General features: G+C 44.1%; 1 protein-coding gene across 1 annotated transcript in view; it reads right to left on the bottom strand.

The window, feature by feature from the left end:
• The window catches only part of LOC310798079 (protein NLRC3-like), a gene marked incomplete at both ends in the record, with an annotated part of 176331 nt that overhangs the window by 1285 nt on the left and 157040 nt on the right, over nucleotides 1–18006 (bottom strand). Inside the window, 2 exons of the mRNA XM_083660573.1 lie at nucleotides 1–67; nucleotides 4586–4759. The exon at nucleotides 1–67 is cut by the window's left edge and continues 110 nt beyond it. Of these exons, the coding sequence (XP_083516699.1) occupies nucleotides 1–67; nucleotides 4586–4759 (241 nt within the window). The remainder of the gene's footprint in view (nucleotides 68–4585; nucleotides 4760–18006) is intronic.

Here is an 18006-nt window from a genome sequence, read left to right as displayed (position 1 = left end):
GGGGTTGGACTTCAGAGCTGAGAGCAGAGAAGCACAGCTGCTCTCTGACAAGCTGCAGCCACTCAATCTGAATAAAGAATAAAACATGTAGATATAAAATAAAACAGTCCTGTATAGAAAACCTGGTTGAAACCATGTTTCATAATCCACTCAGAGCTGTGGAGGTTTTAAATGTACATGTTTCTAAAATGGTGAAGTCAACTGAAAGCAGCTGAAGCCAACCAGCACTCATTAATATGAAAGACAACATGCTGCTGCTTCAATAAACAAGCAGAGACTGAAGAGTGAGTTAGTGAGTGGAGGCTTTTCTTCACTATAAAATCAATCAGCAGAAACAAATAAAAAAAGATGAGAATGTAAATTTGTGGCTGGTGGAACAAACTTCCACTTGAAAGAGTGGCATCACTCAGCTCAACACACAGAGCTAAACTTGGACATTGTAGCCTACTTGCAAAAATATGTTTGTGTCCCTGTAGTCAGAATTTCAGGCTCGTCAATTCCCTGTGCCAAACACGTTTCTATTTACCAGTTTTATTTTATTTATTTTTTTAACCAAAGGGCATGACCCAGATCTCTGTCTTTCCTCAGTGTGATTACTCACCAGCAGAGGGCAGGACAGTTTGAGTTCATACACACTGTCAAGCCCTCCTCATCCCAGCTGTGTGTTAAAAAGCAGGGCCCCGTTCCAATACCCATACTTCCATACTATTTAGTAGGCAAAAAAAGAATTAGTATGTCCCAATACATAGTATGTCAGATGCAGTATGCCAAGAGTACCAGGATGTTGTACTACATCAGCTCCTATTTCGGAGTATGCATCGATGCATGCTGCGCCAGCCAAACTTCCCCACAATCCTTTGCGCAGCGGAAGTTCTTCTTCTTCTAATGTTTTATGGTGGTTGGCAAACAACTTTTTGTGCATTACCGCCACCTACTGGAGTTACGTCGCACTGACTGAGCTGCATTTTGCATGCATGCTACACACTACAATCCATACTTTGTGAGGGCAGCGGCAGTACATACTACAAGAAAGAAGTACAAGTATGGGTATTGGAACGCAGCCCGGGTCTCCTCCCTCCAGCCTGCACACAGCTTCCCCCAGACACCAGCTGCTCTGAAACACTCCCATGTCCTGCATCCTTTTGTAGTTCTCAAAGTCTATGGTTACTCTCACCCTAACCAGAGCCTTCAACAAGACTACAAGGCCTACTTAGACGTCTGCATCTATTTCCTCTTCCTGCTAAGACACACAGCCATCTTTGCTGCCCCAACAAGACATTTGCAAGACATTTGTCCCCTTCCTGCAACAGCTTCCAGTCCTCTACAGTCAGGCACTCCTGTACCGACCAAGCATCAGTCCAGCCACTCGCATCGATCTCACGCCCAGCCGCTCAGCCACCACCCCGGCCTCAATGATGTATTTCCCTGCAAGGCCCACCAGGTGCCCCAGGGTAACCACCTTGGCTGCCTTTAGGGTCCCAGAAAGTCCTGGGGTGGCTGCTGTGGTGATGTCCAGCCTCGCCCCAAAAACCAGAGGCTCCTCCAGCAGCCACTCCACCGAGCTGAGAGGCACCGCTCTCAGCACCTTCATCAGTCATCATACTCTTAGCAGACCTCTATAAAAGGCTGCAACATCATTGAGTGACAGTGTGTTAGGATTCACAAAGACAAGTGACAAACCCAGACCTCCACCTGTTTTAAGAGTGTCTCTGCAACCTGCCTCCATAACTTAACAAATAAATAACAAACTTGGACATTGTAGCCTATACTTGCAAAAAAGATGTTTGTGTCCCTGTAATCAGAATTTCAGTGTTGTCAATTCCCCGTGCCAAACACATTTCTATTTACCAGTTTTATTTTTATTTATTTTTTACCCAAAGGGCACGACCCAGATCTCTGTCTTTCCTCAGCGTAATTACTCACCAGCAGAGGGCAGGAGAGTTTGAGTTTTAACAAGCCTTTAATGAAACCTCTACCTAAGACATGTACATCATGGCAGAGGACAAACAAGTTTCACAAAACACAAAATCAGAACCAATGGAACCCCCCCAAAAAACTCAACAAAACAACACCAATCAAAACAAAACAGATCAGTCATGGACAATCATACACACTGTCAAGCCCTCCTCATTCCAGCTGTGTGTTAAAAAGCAGCTCTCCTCCCTCCAGCCTGCACACAGCTTCCCCCAGACACCAGCTGCTCTGAAACACTCCCATGTCCTGCATCCTTTTGTACTTCTCAAAGTCTATGGTTACTCTCACCCTAACCAGAGCCTTCAACAAGACTACAAGGCCTACTTAGACGTCTGCATCTATTTCCTCTTCCTGCTAAGACACACAGCCATCTTTGCTGCCCCAGCAAGACATTTACTATATAGCCCATCCTCTGTTTGCTCTTGCTTCACTGGAAACTGAAAATAAAGACAGAAAGAGTCAAAACAGCAGCAAGAAAAGTAAAGAAAGAAGTCAGCAGGTTGAAGAGAGGCCTAAGCCTCACACAGTCTCTGAAGCAGTGACATATTGTCTCTCTCACCCCACAGAAAGGACAGCCACTGTTCACATCAGAGTTCACCACAGAGACAAAAGCATTGACTGGCAGTGCCCCATGTAGTACCCTCCACTGTAAGTCCCCGGACTATTTTGTCAACGGCCCCTTATTGGACAGTGTGGTCCATGCAGGCTTGACCTCCGACCCCACCCCGAGGCTGGTCCTCCACGGGGTGTCGGCCTGCTGCTCAGCCTGTCTCTGTTGACTATTTTCACACAAAGTCTGTGGAGTCTCTTTCCTCTGACAGAGTCCAGACAGGCCTCATCCACTCCCCCTGCAGCGGGGGAGCTCAACAGCTAACAGTTTTTCACACAACACATGTGTCCGGCCAGTACAGTAACCTCTTTCACTGCAATGGCACGCATGTAAGACCAGCTTCTCCACAGCGCGGATGGCAGCTGAAGTCCCTCTCGCCATCAAGCAGACAGTGACGGAAGCATGTGTCTTTATGTGCGCCAAGGGGACATGACTAAATTGGTGGGATTCGTTGTAGCCTATATTAATAGAAACAAATGGAAAATAGCTGATTAATAAAATGTGCGCTGGTGGAAATTCAACTTCTTAAAATAGAGCAGCATCACTCATTGCGGCTCTCAGTACGCTGCGTAATTACGCAGGCAGTATATTACTGCAGCGGAGATAGAAGAGAGCCCAAAAAGGCATAAGCATACAGACGTTTGGGCAGCAGCCTGTTTTCAGCGTGTGAAATGGCAATAATACACAGGTGATTCACAGGTGCGCATGAGCACATTATTTGATTTCTATGCATGACAGCCTCACATCTCTCTCTCCCTCTCTTTCCCTCTCCCCATCTAGGCTATAGTATATTTTCTCTCTCCCTCTTTCTCTCTCTCACTCTACTCTCAGTGAAGGAGGAAGCTGCTGACATGACGCTGTGGTTTTATGGGCATGACCACACCTCCACAATGCTTTTGGGCATAAACACGCCTATACGGAGATGTGCGGCGAGATGACGTGAAGTGCAGCGGGCCGACACGCCCACAATTAAGGCTTTGCGCGGCGCTATTCCAGCGCAAAACGGGCGCTAATGCAAAATTACCGCCGTTGGGAAGATAGAGCCCTATGAATTATAAAAGGGCTCTCTCAAATCAAGCAATCTGATTGGTTCACAGCTGTGGTATTTAGCATATACCACAGCTAGAGCAGCATCCCCGAAACACTCCGCCTCTTAGAAAACAATTGGTAGCTACCTAGCTTGCTAGCCTCGAAAACTGTAGGCGATATCTTTTTTTCCCAGGATGGTGAAGGCATGACCTGCCGCTTTCGCCATTCTGGGGAGAGAAAATATTGTTTTGAGTCCCTCAAACCACCGGTGCTCTTGGAAAGGAAAATTAATCAAATGGAGAGGAAGACTCATAACCAAAAGGGCATAAAAATGGCAGGCACTCAAGGAGGTTTGAAAATGTAAAAGGCTTAAATTTAATGTGCTTGAATCATTAAAATACACCAACACGTGTCGGCTTGCACCTTCTTCAGGGTGTGATGACACACAGAGAAATCCAGAAAACAAACATTAAAATGTAGCGAGTCAACCAAATGACACCATCACTACAGATGCAATAAAACAATAAAAATACAGTAAAACCAATGACGAAACCACATGAGCAATACAGTGTTTTTGAGGAAAGAGCATTGGGAATCAAAGGAGAGAGAACAATGGCTAAATGTTAGGACTAAGGCCATGGCTATAAGTATGATGAGAGCTCAAAGTCCTCATTGAGACCAGGGTAACTGTTGCACCAGCTGAACCTTATTTATCTCTTAAGTTAGGCTGTAAAGTCTACACTTTTTGTGACCTTGATGAAGGCACAGTGTGTTGAAACATCAGGTCACAATTTGATTTAAATATAGAAGCATAACAGAGTGTGCAGTTCTCCATCTTTTCACATGATGCCTTCTTCAGACAGTCTGCACCTCACCTGAAGTATCTGGGTGCTCATCTCCAGCTCCTGTGTTCTTTAAATTAAATGTCAGCATGCTATTCAGATAACATCTATTAATGAACAAAGAACTGACCTCAGAGTCTCCAGTCGACAGTGTGGACTCTCTAGTCCAGCAGACAGCAGCTCCACTGATGAATCTTCCAGCTTGTTCCGACTCAGGTCCAGCTCTGTCAGATGGGAGGGGTTGGACTTCAGAGCTGAGGCCACGACTTCACAGTGAGTCTGTGAGAGTCTACAGTTAACAAGTCTGTGATGACAGATTTAATGTAGAATCAGTTATTATCAAAACAGAGCTGAGAACAAGCATACCAATAACTTTATGCTGAATGAATATACCTATGATGATGATGATGATAATCACAATGATAATAATCCTAGTCATAATAATAGTAATAATCATAATAACAGTTGTTTTAATCACAATTAAACACTTTAACCACAGCAGAAACCTGAAGTGAAGACGCTATCCGACGCCTAACATCCTCTTCTTCTAAATAAATAGTGGCCGCTTCCAAATTATTGCATAAAATCCACTTTTCTGTCTTTGAAAAACCAAAAATCATTCATCTGGAGCAACCCGGACATGCGGCGGACCATGACCGTGGGGACTCTGGACCACGTTCTGATTAGTTTTACTTTAGGTTATTTGTCAGGGACCAAAAGATAACATTGATGTCAGAGAGAAAAGATGCTTTGCACCAGATTATAGCAAATTGCTATTTTCCATCTGCAGTCCCAGGGCAGGTTGCCAGCACAAACAAAACAACAATACAATAAATAATAAATAACAAGGTACATAACAGAAATCAACACATCTTAATTATACATATCACCGAGGGGGTGGAGTCACCCTCTCTTTTCAGAGGGGGCGGACCATTCTCAGTGGGCCTCTTCCCTTTTGCATGTTTGGATCTTTTTTAGCCATATTTAGAGGAATATCTCATTTTAAACACACTAGTGTTATTGTTTCTCTCCCACCACCACCACCACCTACCGGGCGATTTGCCTGAGGTCCCTTCACTTCAAGTTCACAATAGATTTTAACATTCTCCTCTTGGTTTTTAAATCACTCAACAGCCTTGCACCTGAGTACCTGTCAGATATGCTAGTGTAACGGCATTGTGTAGGTGGTACTTGCAGCAACCCATGTTAACTCATTGAGTGCCAATGACGACAATCGTCGTCAATTCGAATACTAACGTAGAGTGCCAATGACGACGATTGTCGTCAATTGCGTTTTTTGACGGTGGGACGTGGATCAAAGCCAGATCCATCTCCTGTGAAAGTATGGTGGATGTTGAATGTGTAAAAGCTATTTTAGGGACCCATTAGGTGGCGACAGTGCTCTCCACATTAGAGAAAGGCGAGGAAAAAAGAGAGAAGAAGTCATGGGGAAACGGAAATCGCATCGGTATGCATCGATATGCATGAAGCATAACGTTAGCTGTGCCTGTGAACAGCAGCCAATCTGCTGCCACAATTGAGCCCCTCCGTGTCCGCTGCGATAGCCCATCCGCATGATTAGTTGTGGAGTTGTTATTATTCTCAACTGGAAGCGATGGGAGCCGGTAACAAATACACGCGGAACGCTGTAAAAAAGCTGGATGTAGCGCACTTTTCAGTGCAGAGCAAACTCAGCAGAGAGCCACCAGAGACACACCCACGGAGGAGGGGTTTGCAGTTGAGGGGTGGGGGGGGTGGGGCACGCAGGGCAGCATACAACACCGACCCAGACAGACCCAGACAGCAGGACAGGATTGGCAACACAAGCTAGAATATCTGATGCCCACCAGCAGTAAATCAAGACCAGCAAGAAGCTGCATCCAGCAAGAAGCTGCATCCAGCAGCGCACGCAGGGGCCAGCGCTGCTGGTTGCAGCTAAAAAATATTATTTTGCCAAACAAAATTCCTTTGTTTTCACTGTTTTATTGAAGGAAATTATTTTTGAGGTGTCACATCAGAAAATATTAGCTTCAGAGTCAGTGAATGTGCTTGAAATGCTTCATTTCACAAAAGGCTAATTATCTCAGCTTCTAATTTGAAACGTCTCTTTTTGCTCAAAACAACCTATCTTCTCCGGCTCATAACTAAAGAACGGAAAATGATATCAATAAACTTTTTTTTGCTGATGATAGAAGAGAGTCTCCTCGTTCTTTGTGCGTGTTCGGTGTTTACATAGTAATATCACACAATATTCTGTGGGCCTCGAGAAATCACTGAAAACGCTCTGAAACTCTGGCACTGGGAGCGTCCGTTCTCCAAAAGTGGCTGGCACTCAATGAGTTAAGGGCTTGCCCAGGGGTGGATACGAACCGCCGACCTTCGGCTTGGGAGTCAAAGGCACTAACCACTCCACCAAGAGAGCTAGCTCCCTTGGTGGAGCTGATTAACTTGCCTTTATAGTGGGGAGTGAGTTTAACCAATCCACTCCCTACCACACTGGACTCACGAGGAATCAACACTGATTCACCTCGGTTACACTTGTATCCTATGATCCTCTAGACCCCTCAGATCCTCTAGACCACACATGGGCAAATGCATGCGAATTGCAATTCTTTTTTTTACAATGCATCTGAAGGCAACATGCAAGATACCCGCACAAGCGCATGCCTGTTATAATTGTACTGGGCATAGGGATGCCACATTCCAAAGCAGGCTAAAATGTGAGGATAGATGGCATTATCCTATCGTCAGCAGCGTGCAATTACTTTGCGCTAAGAGCTTTGAAAAGGACCTCTTACGCGCTAAATACCTCGCTGCGCTGAAGCGCACTATAATCTCCGTGCTGCGCAGCACAGTGCAAAGTTAAATTCCTTTTGGATATGTCATTACGCACAGCCTTGCCATGCCAGGACATCAAATTATGCTGCTAAAATTGGGTATTAGCAGATAATTCAGTGAGGCAATCAACTATAACTCACTGAGAAACTTTTATCACATCGCAAAGAGGGAAATTAATTGAGAAAACTTGTTGGACAATGGACATAGGCTATTTATCTTCATAACCCGGAGGGTCGTTGGCACCACAGACGATCTGTCAATAAGCTCTCTCCATCTCTCTCTGTCCTTGCACGAGTGAGTACACTCTATAGAGACACTGCATGAAATAGGTCCCGCCCATCACGGGGGAAAAGCTCCGTTCATTTCCACACACCAGCGTCATTTTCCTTGAATTAAACATAGCTAAAAGCTGTTGTGTGGTGGGCTGGGCAGACAACAAATGTAAAAAATCGCCAGTTAAAGTTTTTTTGTACTCCTGAGCAAAACAAGGAAGCATGAATATATCAAAGTCAGTGTGCCAAGAACATAAACATTACATGTCAAATATAGTCAGCCCCAGCCCCCTCCCTCCGATGACTGGTGACTGGTACAATTCCATGGGATGTTTCCCATGAAGACAAAACACTACGTTATCCCCTCCTCTCCAGGTGGGGCACCTTTTTGACATAACAAACTGCTTCCCAGCAGAAGAGACACTCAAAGTGAGTGCCTAAGATGTGAGCTATGCATGTCAGCTAGATCATAATTAAACAAAGTCTACAATGATCAACAATCAATCAATAAGCAGTCAATCAATCATTTTACTCTGACAGCGTGTGGACACTCTTCACACCAGGGTTGCCAGATAAATTCCCATGTATGTGCAGTTCCTTGGGCGGTTTTGTGTGCATTTTGGCGGGTTTTGAACTCTTTGTCCTGGAAACCGTCAGCAGTATCTGGCAACACAGCTTTACATTCCAGGCCAGCGGCCTGGTGATTTGGTTCACCCGAGTGAAAAACCAAGTGGAAAGAAAAACATTTGCATGCTAAAATGTTGTCTTTTGTTGAGAAGTGAACATGTCGCTGTCAAAAGGCAAAAGAAAGGTTGATGACGAGCACAGACAGTTTCAGGAGAAGTGAGAGAGTGATTGTTTTGTTGTGGAGTTCAAAGGGAATGCCGCCTGCCTCATTTGCAAAGAGAAAATGGCCGTACTAAAATAATATAACCTGAAGCGAATAAGAATAAGAATAAGCAGGGATGCAAACTAGTCACCTTTAGGTAACAGTGAGTCACCTTTTTCATCCCAAAATAGGGCACTTAAGTGAATGATTTTGTGTCTGCCCTGGTATCTGTCACCTTTTTAACTATCCATGACTTTGCATCCCTGAATAAGAGTCTAAGAATTACTATGTCTTTTGTCATTGTGTTTTATCTGGAGACTAAGCAGCAGCCATAGGCTACGTTCACACAGGGCACCCAAGCCTTGCCTATGCCTTGCCTTTACCCACGCTTTTAAATAGGCGTCCTTTCTAGTCAATGAGGCTGTGTACACAGGGCGCCTCAGTGTGAAACTTGCGTGTACCCACGCCTTGCCTGACCTGCGCCGATTTTATCGTTTAGGCGTAAGTTCTATTTTCAAGCCGACTAGGCGCGTGAAGGCAGACTTCTTCTGTCAAGCCATGAAGGAAAAACGCGACAATATCCGTGAAAAATGACAAAGTCAACTGAATTTCAAAATAAAATGGTGTTACTACAACAATGTTGAGCAGAGAGAGAGAGAGAGTGATTGACGGGTGGCTATCACGTGGGACTTTCTCCCGACGGTAAACAAATCTTCAGGAGAGAGAATAGCGACCGAAGAAGCAAGATGGACAATGAAAAGTTAATCCACTTAGTACAACAGCATCCAGTTCTCTATGACAGCAGTCACCCATACATATCCAGCATCAATAGCACATTAAATATATCCGATTTCACACGTGACCAAAAAAAACACTCGGGAGAGAGGAGAGACGCTTGTGACTCGGCTCAGGTGAACGTGGAATAGGCGTGCAGTGTGATCGCAAAAACGTGTGATAGGTTCACGCGCAGCTCAAGGTCTGTAGGCATGGGTTGAGGCAAGGCAAGGCGTAGGTGCCCTGTGTGAACGTAGCGATAGGCTTCCGGTTGTATTAAAGCCTTTATTTTTGGTATTGAGTGATACACTTTACTAAAACACTCATATTATAATACCCCAGGTGTGCATAAACTACAGGTTAAGTAAAAACAAAAATGTGAAATTATTATTCGGTATCGTATCTGTTATCGGATAGGAGAAGCAGATATTTACCGGTTATCGTATCGGCTGAAAAAAAACCCCCAAAGTCTATAAATCCCCCCTATCCGAAGAACATAAGGGGGAATTCCCCCCCAGTTTGCAAAGTGAATTTTAAGCCCTTGGGGGGGAAGGGGGGGGGGGGTACTTCCCCGGAGAGATATTCTGCCATTACAGCAATGACATTAACACAACTTATACCATGGTCTGGGTGAATACTCGATTCTGATTGGCTGCAAGGGGTCCATTAAAAAGTGATAATGTACAGTTGGTAAAGTCGTTCAGCCAAATGGTCTGTTCACCATTCATATCAATGCGCCATAGTTTCAACAGAGTTATCAAGAGAGCAGTTTGAGCTCTATACCCCCGTTAACACATTGAGTGCCACAGCGCTTCAGTAAAATTGTCTGGAGCCTGTGCCAGATTCACTTCCATTCAGTTGAAAACAGCTATAGAATTTTTTCTATTATGGCTATATTAACGGGGCTGGACTTTAATGAAACAATGAACACTCCTGCTTCTTCCAAAGAAGAAATTTTGTTTCTAGACAGTTCCATTATGAAATGACAGCCTCTCAAAAAAGTGCACTTTCAAGGGTTTTCTGTCGTTTTTTTTAACTTTCCAAGATATAGTCCCTTTTATGAATACCTTTTGCACTCTAATTTCGAGCACATTCACTGACTCTGGCTGGTGTTTTCTGATGTGGTGGCGTGTGGTGTGGTTTCTGTGCAGCCTGTGTGCCACACACCCTCTCCCCCCCCCCCCCCCCCTCCTCTCCACCTCTGAGCTGCGGGCTCCTCCCACACGCACAGAGTTTGTTTTCTCGACTCCGTTTTTGCCCCGGACAGATCCCAGCGCCCATCAAGGAAATGATGCGCGCTGGCAAACGCGACTGAACGAAAAGGCTTGGCCGTTCGGCTTCGGATGCTGGCTTTCTAGGAAATCGTGTGGAGATAGATAGAAGCATAAGAGCTCAGTTGTGAGCGCGGATGCAGCCGAGCCCACTCTCCGCTGTAGACAGAGCAATATATACGGCTCTGGCAGAAAGCATGCATCGGTTTCCACTTTGATCACGGCTTTCTCCGCTGTCTCCTGTACAAAGTAAAGGATCTGAGGTGAGTGGAGCAGCTCCTGTGACGATGTTTAAGGTGGCGCCGTGTGATCCCTTGAAGGGATTCATGCTCACTGGCTAGGTACGACCTTAAACAGCAGAATTATGGAATAATATGAATTATGATTTTAGGACGTCCACAGACGTCCTTGGCACTCCTCGTTACTTTTTTTTAGGACGTCCACAGACGTCCTTGGCACTCAATGTGTTAAGGTCAAAGTAACTATTTAAATCACCCCTGTGTGCTCAGTTTATCAAAAATAACTTATTTACAATTTTGATTTTCGTTTCAGAGATTTCCCTCTCCTGACAGAAGCCGGCTCTGAGCCATTAAGTGACGCGCACGTGCCTCTGCAAGCTGAGCGGGGGCGAGCTGCGCCCTGCGGAGGCGAGCCCGGCCGTTTGAGCTTTATACCACCGTTAACGCTTAATATGGCACTTTTATAAGTTTAGAAAAAAATGTAGTCGGTCAAAGTAACTATTTAGATTACCCCTGAGTGCTCAGTTTATTAAAATAATGGCTATTTAGAAATCAGATTTTCGTTCTGGTCAGCTGACAGAAGCCGGGCTCTCAGCTGTCAACTGTCAAACGCTCTGTTTACAACTTGCAGCAAGCAGCAGCTAGGCGCTCTGGGAGAGCGCACGCTTGCCTCTTATCACTGATACAAATCAAGTCAAAGAGGAAAAAGACGAGATCAACAAAAAGAAAACAACGAAATGGGGAGTTAACAGCAACACACTGAGAGACGTCCTTGTACAAAACATACCTAGACTCCAACATACTGAGAGCAGATAGTTTTCAGTTTACTCCTGCCTCGCGCCATTTACGTCTTATAAGACCCGCAGACGTTAACGCAATTCCCTGGAATGCGAGTTTAAACGACCCAGTTACATGGCGTTGCATTCTTAGACATTGCCGTTTCATTTTGTATGTTGTTACATAGGCTACAATTGGCCAAATTATTAGTTAGGTTGACTCTAGAATTGCGCCAGGTGCAGCAGGCACTAAGCAGCCATTTTATCCAATGATAGTCTAATCTTGAGCAGCCGATGGGACTATTTTGTCTCGCCGTTTCTCAACTCATATTCAAGGTTATGAAAACTACATTTTGATTGCAAAATGCATGGAAATATAAATTAATGGTCTTGTTTTGTTTCTTTGGCAAGTGACCACGGTATAAGCGGGTTAATGCACTTCGAGGTGTCCATTATCACTTTTTAAGGGACTTCGCGGAAGCAACCGGTCCTCGGCTGTGCCTCGGACTGGTTCACGCCTCTCGCTTTGAAACAAAAACAACATTATATTGACACAATTACTACAGCGCTCTTGCATTTTTCCATAACTGTCCACTGTAGAGCATATTGCATGATACTATTACTATGACTGTTCACTGTAATACAAAACGTGCAATGTGAGTTTCATAGTGTCTTTATATATCGTCTCTTGCCGTTCACCACCATTCATAATGTTTTTGCAGCCGGTTCGTAGCTGAAGCAGGATGGGATTTTTGTATGGGGATTTTGGTTAGGCTCGGGCACTGTGCGACCTCACGTGCCCTGCAGTTCGCCTGCTGCACTTCCTTGCCCGCCTGCTCTATTGGCATGCACAATTGTCCAACTTCACATCACTGATGACATCACAATTGCTCGAGTGACCATCACTGATCACATCTTGGAGTGCTCGAGTGACATCACTCAGTGCACAATTGCTCAACTTCAGCCTCGCCCGCAGCTGGTGTAATTGTAAAATGTCTAAAATGCTTTGTTGATTCTTCAATAATGAGTTGCTCGTTTTAAAATGAATATAAGGAGGATTTTATTCCATGAAAAAGTTCCACTGTGCGCACAGCGGGTCTCACTCCCAGAAAAGACAGTCATGAGTGAACCACGAGCAAAGGCATCTCCTCATGATAGAGTCAAACATCAGCCCCCCACCTAGAAGCCAGTAAGTTTCCACTGCTCACAGAAGTTCCATTTAGCCCAGGACATTTCCATTAGCTACACAAGCTCAACCTTGATCTTTCATAAGAGACAATACAACCTTGGTCTGGTCACAAGACAAAATACATGTTATCTATCCCTAAAAATGAGACAGCCATAGATCATTATTGTACAGATACAATAAGCAATCAATCAATCCTTTTGCTCTCAGACTCGGCTGCTGCGTGGCCTCGCCTGCTCTATTGGCATGTGCCGGGCACAATTGCACAACTTCGCGTCACTGATTACATCACTCACTGATGACATACAATTGCTCTTATGGCATCACTGATGATGCCAGCAGCAGACACGCCTACATTTATTATTAGAATTTTATTTGGTAGTGCCAATGCAATGTTTCATAGTTCCAATATAGAGCACGACACTGATGTGCTGCGAAGAGAGTTTATACCTGTTGTTTATTTTACAATAATTTTTCCTACCCGGAAGTGGTCCGTTTAGTCATCAGCAGGCTCTGTAACGTAGCCTCGGGAGTCGGGCTTATCGCTGGGGGGGAAGACCTCTTGCCGCCGCGGCCGGATGAAACACGTCCTATTAACAGGTTATGTTTGTTTCTAAGTGATTAATATGTTTCTCCGCAAACGCGACAGCACCTGTTCTGCATGAGAGTCACTGCCCCCAGAAAGCAGGCCCGCCCACAATACTCATGATTGGTTCTCCGATGCAAGGCTTCCAACAGCACCACCTAACGTTATGAAAATATTTAAATAGTAATATTCTCAGTCTTACAGTAGTGAAACGGATTAAGACTGAGAGCTGAGGCTACTCTCCCTCAGTCTCTCCCCCTCTCTCTCCCCCTCTTGCTCTCGTGTGTGTGTTGTAGCGGTTTGACCAGTCAAATAGTTTGTCAGTGTCAAAACCCCACAAAGGATACATGTAAAAAAACACATGAACCCTTAACCCGGTTATTTGAATGCACAATAAAGATTAAATACCAACCATAAATGCAACACACAGCAATATAAACACTCAAATTCAAGGGAATGAAACAATGCAATAAATTCACACAACACCAGCAACTCAGTTTGACATTCGGATTATTATTAGAATGAAGGCAAAGGCATGAAAAGTTCATCAAACACACATAGTCCACTCCGGGATTTCGAGTAATCAAGTCAGTTCAGTTCAATCCAGTGGAACGAGTACAGTTTTTCCCTTAACAAAAATAATTCCACTCCGGGATTTCGCGGTTACTCTCCAAATAGAAACAAAACAAGGAAGTACTCCACACACTCCAAACCCGCAGAAAACAAGAAGCAAGTCAATAAAGAAAAGTATAGTCAGGTCAGGTCTCGTTTAGCAAATGATCAACGCTCTCCAACAACTCACGGCTGTCAGTGGATTCAGTTTACCGGACTGTTGATGCGAAGAGAGGTGACGTGACGAGACGAGAGGAAAGCACAGAGTAGAGGAGATGGCCAGATTCCAGACACCAGATTCCCGAGGGCACACGGATTATAACGCGGACTTTCACGGGGAAAATGCCTGTGGTAAGGCAACGGACTAAACGTCAGGATCAGCCAGAGCTTCTCGCTGCTTTTTCATGACTGGCAGGGGTGGCCATACTGGGTCTCATGCATACTTAAAGGCACATACCGGGGCTGGTCTCTCTCAAAGCGGGTAAGTTAGAGCCATCTCACTGGTTGACAGACTGGGGGGTGTGTGTATGGAGATGAGGGGAAACTGTTTGCTGGCAGAAAACATGATTGTTATTATTATTAGAAATTGGGCGATCGCCACAGTGTGTCACTGATGACATCATCAGTGATGTCCCAATGCCTATGTATGACAACATCATCAGTGATGTCATCAGTGACATCATCAGTGAACTATAGCCGTGTGTGTCTGTGTGTGTGGATTTATGACATCACTGATGATGTCATTAGTGGGACAGAGAAACCCTAGCTCACTTTTATATACTGATGATGATGAAGATGATGATGCTTGAAATAAGCTTGCTGCAAAAGTGTATGAAACAGCAAACTTTGTGTTCAGGGACACTGATACTCTTCACAAATGATGACCACTTTTATGATTTTCGAAGCATAAATCATTTTTTTTATCACAATCTTCAGAAAATGCTTCAAAACTCTTAACACATAACCACAGACTAATTATTTCAAGCATTTAAGGTAGAGCTGAAATGTTTTTCTATTTTAGATCATATCCCTGGTTATACAGCGAACCTATAAAAAACATGAATCCAATTTCTTTGGTTTTTCACATTTTTCAAAAGTGAACCATGCTGAGCTCATCACAATATCTAAAATCTGGGTTGGAATGGTGTCACAGCCATTCTCATACACATGTGGAGGTGTTTATTGGTGAGCCTGGAACGATATTTGGTTTTGATGATGTTCATAGTGGAGAAAGCTGTCTCACAACTGTATGTGGAGCAAACATGGTTAAGATGTACAGTGCTACTTTCCTCAGGCCTGGGAAAGCTGTCTCTGAGACCAGTTTGAGCCAGAAAGTGGCATGGTCAGTTCCACCAAAAAACTCTTTCAAGGCCATGTCTGCCTGGAGATCGATCAGTTGCATCTGGAGAGCAGCATTTGCCCACTTGAAGTGCTGTGTGACTTCCTTTGAGAACCCCCTGACATCTTTGATGAGGAATGGACAGGGTGAGCTGCTGTCCAAGGCTGAAGCTGTCGAAACACTTGCTGAAGTTTACAATCAGCTTGTCAACAAAGGCAACAAAATGAGAAACATCTCCCTCTCCGTGGACCTGTTTCTGCACTGTTGTGGAGTGTGCACAGTCTCCCTGCAGGTCTTAATTGAACACCTCAAGTTTCCTCTGAAAGGAGTTGACCTCTGTCATCAGGTCACAAACTGAATTGTCCTTGCCCTGTAGCTTTAAATTGAGTTAATTCAACCAAAAAAGCTACAATATCCATCTTCTTCTCATCTTCCAAAAAGAGAGAGAATGATGTGGCCTTCTGGCTCTTCAGCTGTGCCAAAAAAGCTGTGATTTCCTGTCAGATGGACCAAAAGTGCTCCAACACCTTGCCTTTGCTGAGCTATCTTACATTATTGTGGAGCAGAAGATCATCAGCATCTGCTTCAACTTCTCTGAGGAATTCCCTGAGCAGGCGATGCTGGTGAGAAGAGGATGCCCTAAGAAAGTTAATCATTCTCATCATTGTGTTCATCACCTCAGCATACTCATCTGACAGGCTGGAGCACAGGACTGATTGATGAATGATGCAATGGTAAGAGATGAGCTCAAGACTGTCCTTTTTCATTCTTGCCACAGCTCCTTTCTCTCTCCCTACCATGGCAGGGCATCTGTGGTAATGGAAATCACTTGTTTTGGCTCTATTCCCCTCTTGGTTAACATCTCCTTTATGGCCAGGTAGATGTCCTCTCCTCTTGTACTGGTGTGAAGGGATGTCACACCTAACAGGTCTTCACAGAACTCTTTTTTTCTCCTTGTTGAAGAACCTTACATAAATTAACAGCTGGGCATTGTCAGACACATCAGTAGACTCATCTACAGCTAAGCATATGCATGGTGTCTTATGAACTGCTTCATCCAGCTGTGCTAGCACATCCTGGCTTAATATTTCTGTTTTCTTTTGTAGCGGGAGGGCGGATCACGTTGGGGGGGGGGGGGGGGGGGACTTTGTGGGCTAGAATTTTTTTGCTTTTTCCAATCCGTAAATGCCCATGTTGTGAGTCATTTGAGATGAAGAACACGATTAGTGGGTCTCAAAGTGAGGTCCAGGGACCACCAGAGGTCCTTGGTAGGGTTCTGGTAGGAGTCCACTTAGCAAATTCATGAATTGATAAATGTCAGCATTAGCCTATTTCACTTACAAGAAGTTATCACAATTAGAGAATGTAGAAGAATTATTATATTTATATAGTTTCACTGTTACATACAGGAATAGGCGATTCTAGGCTTTCCAAACAGGGGTTGCACCACCAAGAAGGTAATAGGACTCCGACTGGGGGGTATCTAGACTGGTCCCGCCTCTAGAGGTCCTCCACGCCCCTTCAGAGGTCTGAAGAAAAACGAAAAGGCAGCCATCTTTTTCAACCGCCTAGCTTGCTGTAGCTAATATTAGCTTCCCATAGTTCCTTGCAAAGAGACCATATCTCGGGAACGGAAGCACTAATAGACACGGGACTGGCGGCATTGGAAAGCTCGTCAAATTTTACATCTAGTAGTAGGTGGGTTGAAGTAACGAAATCAACGCTGAGCAATGTACCCGTTTTTACACATTTTTACAGAAAATAGTTACAACATCAGATGCGCGTAACTCCTACGAAAATGCCTTAAAATGCATGAATTTTTTTTTATGAAGACATCTCCCGACATATATACAACCATTTAAATTTGGTGCAATTTGGAGGCAATTTTATTTTCGATTTATTTCTAGTTCTACTAAATGTTTTTATGTCGAAGCCTTCTTCTTCTTCTTCTTTGAGTTTTATGGCGCAGAGTGGATTTCGGTTGATATCTCTGTGAGTAAACCTCCAATTTCAAAAATTTCAACGGATTCGAAAACCTTAGGGGCGTGAGATTTAATATATATTCATATCCCCCACGGAAAAGCCGGCCTTTAAGAAGAAGTTTTTGGAAGATTTATGTTTTTGAAGTTTATTCTTTCATTCTTTGGTCAAGCCATTCTCACAACTCATTCCCTCTCAGTTGTGTGCAGCCAGTGAGTTCGACTATCACTCCCTCCAGTAAGTGACCACGGTTCTTCTGTTACAGATGGATTTATTGAGCTGCTCTCCACCATCCCCAAATCCACAGTCAAACTCAGACCTGCTGAGACTTTCCTCATTCTGCGTGCCCATCGAGGAGGTGCCGACAGCTCATCAAGACGGGACATACAGATAAGCCTGCTGTTAAGGACACACAAGTTCATCAGTTTTCTCATGAAACGTCCATAAGCCAGACACTAAAGTTTGTGTTCTGAAGGTGACACAAGGATTGAAAAACTACAAGGGACTGTGTGTAGCCTATAACAAAAACAGCTGTTTCACAAGATATAAGGAGCTAATTGTTTTTGGTAGTCTACTTGGTTTTATAGTGACTATATTATTTATTTGAAGAAAGGCATTTGTTTACTTTGGAGAATAAAGAAATATTTGTGTACGTTTAAGTAAATTGACATTCAAAGGGACGTTTTCTATCATGGTCAACTATTTCTATGCAAGTTGAAATGTTGCATTAAGGACACTTTGCCTACTGTAATTGACTAACATTTCAAAGCCTTTATAATTAGGGTTGATTTCTTTGACAGTGATCTAATTTAGTTAGCCTATTCACTTGAGTATTTTTGTGAAAAGTTT

This window comes from Poromitra crassiceps (genome assembly GCF_964638095.1).
Source record: "Poromitra crassiceps genome assembly, chromosome: 2".
Classification (NCBI taxonomy): Eukaryota; Metazoa; Chordata; class Actinopteri; order Beryciformes; family Melamphaidae; genus Poromitra; species Poromitra crassiceps.
This window is presented reverse-complemented; position numbering and strand designations above follow the sequence as displayed.